Raw genomic sequence first — 12,500 nt, 5'->3', positions numbered from 1 at the left:
ACCCAAGCAGAAACCCACCTGGCGGTGCGAGGTTTGTGACTATGAAACCAACGTCGCAAGGAACCTCCGAATTCATATGACCAGTGAGAAGCACATGCATAATATGATGCTTTTGCAGCAGAACATGAAGCAGATCCAGCATAACCTGCACTTGGGCCTCGCCCCGGCGGAAGCAGAGCTTTATCAGTACTACCTAGCCCAGAACATAGGCTTGACCGGGATGAAGCTGGAAAACCCTGCCGACCCACAGCTGATGATCAATCCGTTCCAGCTGGATCCGGCCACCGCGGCCGCTCTGGCACCAGGACTTGGTTAGTATTTACTGCTTTTCTGCGCTGCTCTTAGTTTCTAATCACATTTTGATTTGGCGTGATACACCCAGATAAAGTGGCCAGTGCCAACAAATTGGGGACAGTTTACTAGAAGGGACTTTCTCTTTCAGCTGGATAATGAAACCATTTGTGCCTTGCTTCAGACCTGAATTAACTCCAGAGAGGAAGGAGTTAAGGGCTGAAGGGCAGCAGAAGAGGAGTCAGCAAACTCCCTCTTCCTTCAGCACCTTCATTAAGGGATGCTAATTTGCATTAGTTGCCCTGCTGTCATTAGCTGTGCCTTACAAGGCTTGGAGCATCAGTCAATCAGCCATTTTCCCCTAAAATATCAGACTCGAGCTTCAAAGGGGTATACCGTGATTTTTAATTCAATATTTTGAAAAATATTTTAATGTCTGTGATTGAAGACAATTAGGCGAACAGTAATACCATTACCTTATCCCAGGTATTTGGAGGGTAGATTACAGGCGCCCGGGCAGTATTAGCCAAATCTCATCAAGCTTTTAGACAAATTGCAAAGTAACAATTAGTGCTTAGGTAAGTTTATCTAGGCTCTTAAATTGCAAGCACGTGACTGTTTTGTTATGGTATTGATCAACTTTCTTGCCCTCGAAAATACAAATTTCGCAATGACATCATGCCCAGTAGGAGTAATTAAAGCTATCTGATGAGGGAATTTAGAAGTTGAAAGGGATGATTGTAATTGATCCTGATTCAATCCTATTACAGCTTTTTATAGTTTAAGCTCTAGAGAAAGCACATTCCTTGTCAAGACTTTATTTTACAGATTCCTTTGTGTGTGCTGTGTTTTCTAGTCTCTATTTTTCCTTTTAATTTTTTTTTCCTGTAGTAAATAATGAGCTGCCGCCTGAAATCCGGCTTGCCAGTGGTCAGCTAATGGGTGATGACCTGTCCCTCCTTACTGCAGGAGAGCTGTCACCTTATATCAGTGACCCAACGCTGAAGCTATTCCAGTGTGCGGTTTGCAACAAATTCACCTCTGACAGCCTGGAGGCCCTAAGTGTGCATGTGAGCAGTGAGCGCTCTCTCCCTGAAGAGGAATGGAGGGCTGTCATTGGAGATATCTACCAGTGCAAGCTTTGTAACTACAACACTCAGCTCAAAGCCAACTTCCAGCTCCACTGCAAGACTGATAAACATATGCAGAAATATCAACTGGTGGCTCACATTAAAGAAGGGGGCAAAAACAATGAGTGGAGGCTGAAGTGCATTGCCATTGGCAACCCCGTTCACCTGAAATGTAATGCCTGTGACTACTACACCAACAGTGTGGATAAATTACGCTTGCATACCACCAATCACAGGCATGAGGCGGCCCTGAAGCTCTACAAGGTAAGCAGGGACATCCATTTCTGTTGGCACAGAGTAGAGAAAGGGGATTAACTGTTTCAGAGCTTGGAGCACGAATCTGCAAGTTAAGGAAAAAAAGAGAGAGAGGGGAAAAAATAGAAGGGCAAGGTACACAGTTTCTGCTTAACATGACTAAACGTATTGTGAGATACATGCAATTGGAGAGTTTATTTAAAAGATTTGCCATATGTCGCTTTTATACCTATCTCAGTGGCATGGATTGCTTTACTGGCTTCCCAGAAATGCAATAACCTTCTGAGCATTTTCACATATAAAATAATATTGCTATCCCCCTTTTATTGATTAATAAAAAAAAAAAAACATAGCATCGCTCTTGGCTAAGTGTTAATGGTTATAGGGAACAGATCACAAAAACTGTGCCACTTCGTGAATGTCTTTTGTTTGGTGTCAAGCAGGGGCGATCTAGACTGTGTGTGTGTGTTCTGTTGTTTTTCTGTAAATTTTGAGTAAACACACTCTCCCTTAGCATCAGTTGAAAGTCTTCTCTTTAACTCAGTGGTTTTTTGCATGACCTTTCCCAGCTAGTAATGTTTTTATTCCTCCACTGGGTGTGGCGCGAATAAAAATGTTCATTAAATGGCAAATATACTTTTATCTTTGCTGGAAAGGACTATGCAGATATGATGACTATGGGCAACTGATGAGCACCATTTATTACACAACTTGTCTGGACTTTTTCTAAACCCTAATTACTGGTTAATTTATTTTGTGAGTTTGTTTACTGGATTGGCTTGATTGTCTTGGTTCTTGTACAAATGTAACAGATTCATTTCTATGATGAATAACTTGGTAACTTATTAAAAAGTTCTTTTGTCTAGAGGATATTAAAATTCAGAAAATATTGCAAACCATTAGTCATTGTAACAAGCTGTAAATATGATTACAAAATCCATTTTGCAAGTGTTATCTATTGATTTATACTAGAAATCAGTGATAACTCTACTATCAGGAGTCAACCAGCGAGTATAATACCTATGGCTTTTCTAATACTATTTCAAACTATAAACACACAGCAAAAAGGGTAGATTGTGCATCTCTAGATCAGGTGCTGGAATTACTTATTTGTATTGGGGCTGGCACTGTTAGTTTGGGTTGCTTCTTGAAGTTCAAATTCTAGATTGACGTACTGAGCGTAAAAACCTGTGGACGTGGCGTGAGAATCTGTAACATTGTTCCTGTGATATCAGTGCTCTGTGGATCAATAACGAAAGTGTTAGATTTAGGTTACACAGTTTGAGGGGAGTAGCAGCCCAGTGTAAGATGGCAAGCTTCTAAGTCAATGCTATTGGAAATATAATATACAGGATTAATTGTATTATAATTCATAGGCTTTACCATTCGGTTGTCAACTCTTTTTTTTTTTTTTTTCCTGTTGATACCTGACCTATTAAAACTTTTAGAATACCTAGGCGAAAAAAACAAACATTAGGTTTGTATAAATAATAGATCTCGACCCTGGGAGCTATATAGAATATTCATGAACTGTTTATATTCACGCAGCTCCTCTAACACTTTAAATTAACATGTTGTGAATAGAAGATATAAATGTACAAATTTTTCTATTTTATTGATCTCATGTGGGAAGCTAAAGAAAGGTAGAGTGTTACTGTTTATTTTCTCAGGAAAGGTTGTTTTATCTAATTGTTTGATGATTATTTAAACGTGTGTGTATCTGTGGCTGTTAAGTTTATTCATCCTTTCCTTGACTATGAGTTGATCTCCCTCACTATCTGCAGAGCAATTTGCTAAGTGTCAGAGTTAGTGTTGAAGTTTCTTTTCAGGGGGAGTTGGATATTGCCTTCGAATGTAACAACCAAATGAGATAAAAGCTTGTTTATAAAGAAGGCTTTAAAGCAGAGAGAGCTTGAGATCCTAGAACGAAAGAATAGATGTACTCTTCCCTTAACAATGTTATAAAGTCATATAAAAATGTACTTGTCCCCCCCTCTTCTTTATTTGCTTATCTCTTAAATGCTCAAGTGTCTTTGCAGGCTAGTGTCTAAAAAATGGTCCGCCAACAAACAAAAACATACTTCAAACAAACTTACCTTGAATTAAAAGAAGATTGAGGAGATAAATATTTGAGCTACTGAAACTGGGTATTGGACAATCGAACTATATTATTTTGTATTATCCTTCAAGGGGCATTCATTATTTCTAGTAGTAACTAGGAAAATACTCCAGAGTAGTAGTGTGTTGAGGGTGCCTTTTTGAAACTGATTTACAGAAACTGTCTGAGTCAGATATAGAGGATTTTCAAGTGTAGTAATGAGAATATTAGCAAGCTTGGTTGGCTTGTGTCGGCAAAATGAAATTGCTTCATAAGTAACATTAATTGCTTTTAAATGAGAACTTAACAAATTGGCCTGGGCCTGGGAAAAAAAAATGATGGTTTGTAATAGGCTAAAATATTAAAATTAGACTTAAAATAGTTTCTGAGTTAATGACTAGACAATAATCTCCTATATAAAATTCATTTTCATTAGGAGTTTAATTTACATCATTTTGCATCGTGAATTATTCAGACTTTAAGGGAAAGTGACAAGTAGCAGTTTTAAGACAAATAGAGAGCTGTGAGAAAACAGCTTTCCTTGTTATTGACAACATATTGATTCATAACACTCTAAATGTGGTGATGTGTCCGTTCAATTTGAATAGACCACTTCACCTCTTGCATTGTCAACCTGGAGCAGTATTACGAAAATAAGTGGGTGTCCTTATTCCAGTTTAAGGAGGTTAAAGGTTAAAGGTTAAGGGTTAGCTTAAAAGCATCATCTGCCTAGCTGCTTAACTTTAAACTGATCAATTTAATGAAAATCTGTTTTACAGATGTTGTTTTAATGTATTTGGCAGGATTTAGGCAGCTTTAACATTAGACGAATGCTAGTAAAAATTATTTCTTTATTTGACCAGAACAACACCTTTCCTTTTATGTTTAAGGTAGAAGGCTTGCGGGTTATGGTATTTTGGCAAAGGACCCAGAGGCAGAATGTGTTGATGATCTTTCCATATGGACTTAAAAAATAATACCTTTATGTCTATTGCTAACTATGACTGCAAAAACAAACAAAGCTGTATTCATTTTTTTGGCAGCATTATTTTCCTTAGAATTTTTTAAAAAAGGAATTTTGTTATTGTTAAGGAAATCTTACTCACTTCTTCAAGCAGAATTCTCTGAAGCCCTGAGCACTATTCAATTTTGATTCTTCCTCCAGAAATTTTAATGGTGAAGCAAAATTGGTCTAGGAAATTAAAACAATAAAATGAAACTACAGATTGCCCCTAATCTTCTCCTTCCATGTATAAAAGTGTATTTAAGTGAGATTAACGAATACTGAGTGCATAGATAGCTACGGTCAGTGTCGTAAGGTAAAGTGTGCACGTACGTGTACCTACATCAACATCCAGATCTGGATAGGATGTGAAGGCAGTGTGTCTTAGCTAACCGCTTTATTGGATTTGATTATATTCTTCTAACTTCACACCTTTGCGTCCTCTACAAATTCTTGTTAGTTGGTATTCACAGAATACATCCTCAATATTTGTAGGATGAATAAGTAAATAGCCTGAGGTAAGTATTAAAGAAACCTTGTTACTTCCAACCCTCATTAAAAAAAAAAAAAAAAAAAATTAAATGCATTACAATCGGTCTCTTCCTTAAATGATCCCCAACTTTTTCTAAAGAATTGAGTAAAAAGTTAGAACGGAAACCACTTAGCACTACATATTCAAGCCTCAGAAGAACAAATACGACTTTGGCCATATTTCAGTTTTACAGTTAAGTTTATTCTTGGCTCAGAACGGACAAGGCTTTTCCAGCTAGCTGATTGGTTTACCCCCATCCTAGGTAGGGCTTGCAAATCCTCTCGCCACACCTGCACGTCAGCTGCTCTTATAATATTATATGTATTTTTAAGTGAGGTGTTCACAGCTTTGCTGGTTCAAAGTCAAAAGCTTAATCATACCAGCCTTTTTCCTTCCTGCATCTGCTAGTAGTGAAGCAGAATAGTCTGTCTGAATTCCATAATGCTATTTTCATATTTGGATTTCAAATTGGCTGAGAACAGTGAATGAATCTCTTGTCTCCATGGTGAGCAAAAGAACACACGTGGGATTTAGTCCTAGGTAACTTTTAGTGTAACATTCCCCCAAGGAACATTTTTGGAGTTTTCTCATTATCCATGTTATGGATGAAAGCATCCGGGTTAAGAACTAAAATCAAGGTGTGGGGGAGGGTCACAGAAGAGAATGCAAAGAACCACGTTGGGAAAAGTATGTGGCAAGGAAATAAAATATGGAATAATTAGCTTCACCTACATTTTTTTTTTTAACTAGTAGGAAATAATAACCCGATCAGTTTGGAATTAACAAAGAATCACAAGCATTTTCATTTCAATAGGCCTGGGTCCAACTTTGCAATTTAAAATCAAATACACCAGATATGTACCGTTTCAATTATTGAACTGTCATTGTCCCGGTGTGATGGTAAAAGAGGTCAGGAGATTGTGTGGTACGCATTTGCATAAAAGTCATTGTGCAGAAGGAAATTGGAATATGTGTGTGTATCTAAGAAACCAAAACAGGTTTTTCTTAATCTTATTCTAGTCATTTGTTTAGATGAAGAAAGCTGTTTTCAGAGATAAACAAAAGTTATTCTTTTCTGTTGCCAAACATTAACCTGAATATGGAAATTTTTTATACTTTTTGGTATTAGTTTCAGATTTATGTTTCTTTCAAGGTTGAAATGCACTATGAAATTTAATTCCGGTTGCAGGATTTCTTTTTAAAAAAGTAATCACAACTCAAATTATTCTATTGTGTTTTCATATGAAAAGACAAGGCAGAGGTTGAAAAAAAATCAGTTTCTGTGGTGGAACAATAATGTGTGCTTCCATAATACTTATAACTAATAAATACGCAGATCAAAGAGAGGAGCTGGTTAGCTAATAGCAACTAATAAATCACTGCTGTTTTCAGATCGCAGTGTAATTGGCCAACCCTATCTGCTATGTCTCCTTCTGTTTTTAAGCCTGACATTTGCTGAAGCGTAGCTATGTGTTACAGGACGGCTACTCCAGCACAAATAGGGACTTTCTCACTGCTTTCCCGTGGCAAGTACTATATTACATTGTGAACTGAGAACCTCTTTGTACGCCCCTGGAAAAAAAAAATCACTAAAAGTCTGTCTATCCAAATATAAAATGTGTATGTTAATGCACGTCAGCCCCTAAATGGATTACTTTAGACCAGGCATTAGCAAGTTACTACATCCATGTCAGAACTGATAAAGTGATTTTTAGTGTGTGAAATTGTTAACCAACCCAGACAAAATTTTGAGAAAGCCAAGTGTGCAAAGGAACCTTCCCATTTTATCTTTGGCGTGTCTTTCCTTGACCAGCGCTACTATCTCCCAACACGTCAGGCACACACTAGTATGCTCTTCTCTGTTTCTCTGAAATCCTTACTGTTTTATCCCACCTGGATCTTCTCTTCATGGAAGTGCTCCATGTTGCAAGATTACCCATCTAATTCCCCAAAGAAAACTAGCATTCTCTTAATTAACAGGAAAGCAGCCGTTTCATAAAAGCAGAATAGTGCAGCCAAAGGTGTAAATGACTTTCAAGTCTTTCCCTGGGTGCATTCTGTTTTGAAGGAACTGCTCAAACTGGATAAATATTCGAATGTGTGAGGGGGTGTAGTGATGTTGCCAGGGATGGGGATTGGGTAGGGCAGAGCCCCACTTTGAGAGCTTCCCTCACTTACCTCCTTCCGAACCCACACTGCCTCCCACACATCAAACAGCCTCTCATCTCAGAAACACAGTAAAAAATTTGACACTACTATTCACTTCACTTCAGGACCATGTCAAGTCATACTTTATGACTTATATTATGGTTTTTGTGTAACTTGTGTTCATTCTGTCTCATGTGAGGTGTAGGTATGGTTTAACCAAAAGTAGTAAATCGCTGATGCGTCACCCGCCCCGAGGTCATTTAGGTAATGCAGACAAAGGTGTTACCTCATAATTAATGTGCTCTTTCCGTGTGCTTCTCTGGCTTCAGTGTAATAGTCCCTGTCAGTGGAGCTTGTTTAAAATTGCTGAAATGTTCAAATGGGTGCTGGGATGCCACGCGGTAATGCAGCCAGAGTCATATGTTAACCAGGCCTCGCGCTGCTGAAAGGGTCTTGGCCCGGGGTGGAGTGGGGAGGAGCTGGCATGTGCATAATGACCGTGGTTCTGCTTCCAGAACATCTGGCCTGCCTGAGTTCTACTGGAAATGCTTTACCAAGTTTGCTTTGAGTCTGAGCCTATGCTCAGGCTGAGTTCAATTAGACGTGGAGATTTGTTCATTATTCAGATAATTCAAGCCTTAAAAGGCACTTTTCCCAAATTATCAGTGTATTTCAGGAGAGCTCTTGACGATAAGACTTATTCAAGTAAGAGCAGCGATGGAGGCCCAGCCCTCCATAGCCTATGAGGAAGCATCTTCACAGATCCTATAACCTCAGAGGAATGTGGGGATTGGTAGGTGCCCAAGGACTGGTGTTCTGTTTGCAGAATACCTGAATGATACCCCAAGTTTTATACTTCTCATAGACACAGAAGCATTGATTGAGCACTTACTGTGTGCCAGCTCATGGTCTCTGTTGATGGAAGTTGTGTCCCATTAATATGGTAGGGTGTAAGCCATCTTCTCTAGGGTGATGCTTCCAAGCTCACTCTGTTCTTCCAGTGGCAGTGGGAGTAATAAAATTAAGGTTTGAACCCCATACACTAGCCATCAAAAGCTTCCATGGCTTTTATTTGACAGTGGCTGGTCAAAGGACTGAGTGTGACTGCTCTGTTGGGTCATCAGTAGTTGTAGGGCACTGTCACTTGATCATCTCGACTTCTTGTTGCTTTCTTGCATTGCAAGACTTTATTGATCAGTTTTAGACAAGGGTCATGGTGAGAATTTAAGGCAGTACAGAGCTGTTCTAATAGTTGGCACATTTATGGTTTCTTCATATGTGAGGATGATGCTACTGATGTATGACCTAGAAAATGAAGAAGAAAACCACTTAATAAAGAATGCAAAATGTTAGATTACAATGTCAGTCAACCCCCTTATAGGATCAGGATGCTAATTCAGTTTGACTTTTGAAGAATCTTTGTGAGTTCAGTTTATAATACTGTCAGAGTTCTCCTTCAAGAAAAATTATTACAAGGACAAGATTGTTATTATCCTAGATGTGGCAACATTTTGTTTCACGTGGTTTTATAACCTTATATTAATATTCTAGTTTCCTTATCTTTAAGGAAAAATACTTTTGTAGCTTTGAGTATAATATATGTATTATATTAAATATGTACATGTTAATATAAAAGTATATTGGGCCATACACACAATACTTTATTGATTCATATTTTCCTAAAGCCCTTCTTTGAGTGGAAACATTAGGTAGCATAGAATACGCAACTCTCCCTTCTTGTTGCTTACAGAATAAATGTCAAGGTTGTGTTTTCCCATTAGGCAATCTTTTAAAGAGTAATGTAGAGGAAGGTTAAAGTTGAAAAATTCTATGTCTCTGGTTATCTGCTGATAAAATTAGTGGAATGCAGAGCTGAAGATGGCAAGAAATGAGTTATTGATAGGTCCAACTGTACTGCTTAACTCAGGTTTGGGAGGGAAGCTTTTAAAGTTTTAAAATATTGATTTTTTCATCCATGATTGTGTCCTGTGTCAAGAAGAGCCTCGTTTATAAATAGATTTGGCAATTTATTGTCTATGTATGATTGATGAGATACTGGGACGATATCTTACCAATAATATCCCCTCTTCTGATGCCAAATATTCTGTCAAAGGTAAAACCATATGGATAATTGACTTCCATTTATCTATTTAAAAAGAGGACATAGGCTGACAACAATCATAAGAAGTTAGACTTTTCATTTGTATTATCTGATTTTACTCTTCCTAACAGTTATGTGTTACTGTTCCCATTTTGACATATGGGAAATTGAGATTCAGAACAAAATACCTTGCTCAAGTCCTCACAGACGGTAAGGGCCTGTGCTTGAGTTCTAGCCCACATTATGAGGCTCTGTTAATAAGAAAACTTTCCATTGCACTTGAGGATAGGAAGAGCAGAGAGTGGGAAAGGAAAAGGAAGGCCAGAGTGCCAGAGGCAAACATAACAATTTTGTCTAGGGCTTAATCATTTCGGAGCCCACTCTTATTCCTTCAAGTTAGCAGATTCCCTTAAAGACCCTGCAGATATGATGTGACGCAAGAGCTGGCCAGTGTGAACATAGCCAGCTAGAATGATGAACTTCACACCTGTTGGGTCATCGACAAGTGGAAAGGAGCAACTGCTGGTTAAAATTGTTGCCTGAGTATCTCTTGCCACATTGGAATTCTTTCCCTTTAAAGAAACTTCTTTTTGCTGGCATTTTTGGGTGTTTGGTGTATTAAATAGAAAGAACTAATAGAATATTTATCACTTCTAGTGCCTGAGCTCTCAGTGCTTGCAAGTTAAGCACCTTTGGAAGCGGCATTAATTCATTCAGGTCGCCAGGGTATTTCAGCAGTAATGTACTAAATGGTACCCCGCTGACCTGAAAGAGGGAATGTGCCTCCCTAAGCATTTAACTTCCTAAACAGGAACAACTAAAGCACAGTCTACTCTCTGCCCAGAGCTCAATTCCCTTTTCCTGGCATCCTTATAACTACTGGAGGGAGTCCTATTCACTTGCTACTTACTTACTTAGTTTAAAAAAACATATATCTTGTTTGGATTATTATTATTATTATTATTTTGCTTTTATTTTTCAATTCTTACTTTCATCCATTTTAGTTACAAGGTTCCAGAAATTTTCTTTTCACTGTATGTTTCTTTTCTTTTTTTTCTTTTTTAAGATTTGTTATTTATTTATTTGACAGAGGGAGAGAGATCACAAGCAGGCAGGGCAGTAGGCAGAGAGAGAAGAGGAAGCAGGTTCCCTGCTGAGAGGAGAGCCTGATTCGAGGCTTGATCCCAGGACCCTGAGATCATGACCTGAGCTAAAGGCAGAGGCTTAACCCACTGAGCCACCCAGGCACCCCTCTACTGTATGTTTCTAATGCATTCCCTTCCTCTCTCTCCTTGAAATTTTGTTAATGATTCCAAAGTAAAGCCCCAAATCTCCTTAGAATTATTCTCATTGACTCAACTTAAGAGATGCTGGGGGTATAATCTTGCGTTCCTGAACCTGGCTGCCTCTTCCTGCAAAAAAGTGTCAGTCAGGGGCACCTGGGTGGCTCAGTGGGTTAAGCCGCTGCCCTCGGCTCAGGTCATGATCTCAGGGTCCTGGGATCGAGTCCCGCGTCGGGCTCTCTGCTCAGCGGGGAGCCTGCTTCCCTCTCTGTCTCTCTCTCTCTCTCTCTGCCTGCCTCTTCATCTACTTGTGATCTCTCTCTGTAAAATAAATAAATAAAATCTTAAAAAAAAAAAAGTGTCAGTCATTAATGTTGTTGCAGTTGACCACTTTCATTAATGAAACGTTCTTCTATTGAAAAGCAAGAATTGTCTCTGTTTGGGAATGACAGAATTGTTAGCAATACGGTGTCTCCCAATATCTGTAACTGGTGTGTGTGTAAAGCATGCAAACACAGTCTGATAATTATAATGCCTAGTACCTTTCAAAGGCTTCAGATATTTCTAGCTATTCATTTGGCACACCTGAAAATAACACCAGCATATGTCCTTTGGGCCTAAAACCATTCATTGTTCAACTGTGAGAAATCAGGTAGCAAGTCTGATTGCCATCACCTCTGAAAGAGAGTCAGTTTTCAAGGCATCTCCTTTAAACTCAACATCTATTAGCACTTACCACTGAGTAGTAAGTGACACCAGACGTGGGGAGGGGAAAGAGGATTCTTAATTTTCACATCAAATAAATAGTGTTTTGTTTTGTTTTTTAATTAAAGATTTTATTTATTTGACACAGAGAGAGAAATCACAAGTAGGCAGAGAGGCAGGCAGAGAGAGAGAGAGAGGAGGAAGCAGGCTCCCTGCGGAGCAGAGAGCCCGATGTGGGGCTCGATCCCAGGACCCTGGGATCATGACCTGAGCAGAAGGCAGAGGCTTTAACGCACTGAGCCACCCAGGCGCCCCAAATAGTGTTGTTTTAAAAAATAAAATTAACATGCCAAAATAGGAATGATGCAAACACCAGAATATACATTTTAGAATTTGGTTTGCTTGGTGAATCTCTATTACACGTGCTTTAGAAGGGAGAAAATGGTCTCCTCTTTACTATGTCATACTTTTTAAACCAAGGCCCCTCAGTGTCCTTTGAGAAATAATTTGGCTAAAAGCAAGTTCTGGGTTATTATTACTTTTTGTTTATTATAATTTTTATTAGCACATTAAGTAATTTTAAAAAACCATATTTGGATGGAACAATTGTACCAAGTTTTTCCATGATGAGTATTCCCTGAGAAGAATAACCAAATAACCAAACTCATAACCAAGTTCCTGAAAAATAGACCCAAGGGGAATTCATAAATAACTTTTTTTCAGAGAAATATGGTCATTGGCTCTCGTTATTCCTTAAATATTAGAAAAACCAAGATGGGCTTTATGAAGAATTACTTAGTTTTTAGAGTGCTCATTCTCAACACAGAGGATAGAATTACCATCTTTAACTCATAAATGCAAAAACGTGTTCCTAATTGCTTAATTTTGTAGACAATTCTTTAGATACATGTTTCCAGATAGACCCTCAAGTATAGTATTTACCTTATACGTCTC

At 38.5% G+C, this 12,500-nt stretch overlaps 1 protein-coding gene and 1 long non-coding RNA gene across 5 annotated transcripts in view; one reads left to right on the top strand and one right to left on the bottom strand.

Annotated features, from left to right (window-relative positions):
* The window catches only part of LOC309859069, a 21,543-nt gene extending 13,608 nt beyond the window's left edge, over positions 1-7,935 (bottom strand). Inside the window, exon 1 of the long non-coding RNA XR_014308530.1 lies at positions 7,744-7,935. This is a non-coding gene — a long non-coding RNA (uncharacterized lncRNA). The remainder of the gene's footprint in view (positions 1-7,743) is intronic.
* The window catches only part of ZFHX4 (zinc finger homeobox 4), a 177,815-nt gene that overhangs the window by 25,305 nt on the left and 140,010 nt on the right, over positions 1-12,500 (top strand). For 3 of the 4 annotated variants that reach the window (XM_082719474.1, XM_082719471.1, XM_082719472.1), the window contains exons 2-3: positions 1-311; positions 1,183-1,685. The exon at positions 1-311 is cut by the window's left edge and continues 2,325 nt beyond it. In XM_082719474.1, coding sequence (XP_082575600.1) covers positions 1-311; positions 1,183-1,685 — 814 coding nt within the window. The remainder of the gene's footprint in view (positions 312-1,182; positions 1,686-12,500) is intronic. The other variant, XM_082719473.1, reaches the window with a different exon arrangement.

This window comes from Mustela nivalis (assembly GCF_964662115.1).
Source record: "Mustela nivalis genome assembly, chromosome: 2".
In the NCBI taxonomy this organism is placed as follows: Eukaryota; Metazoa; Chordata; class Mammalia; order Carnivora; family Mustelidae; genus Mustela; species Mustela nivalis.
This window is presented reverse-complemented; position numbering and strand designations above follow the sequence as displayed.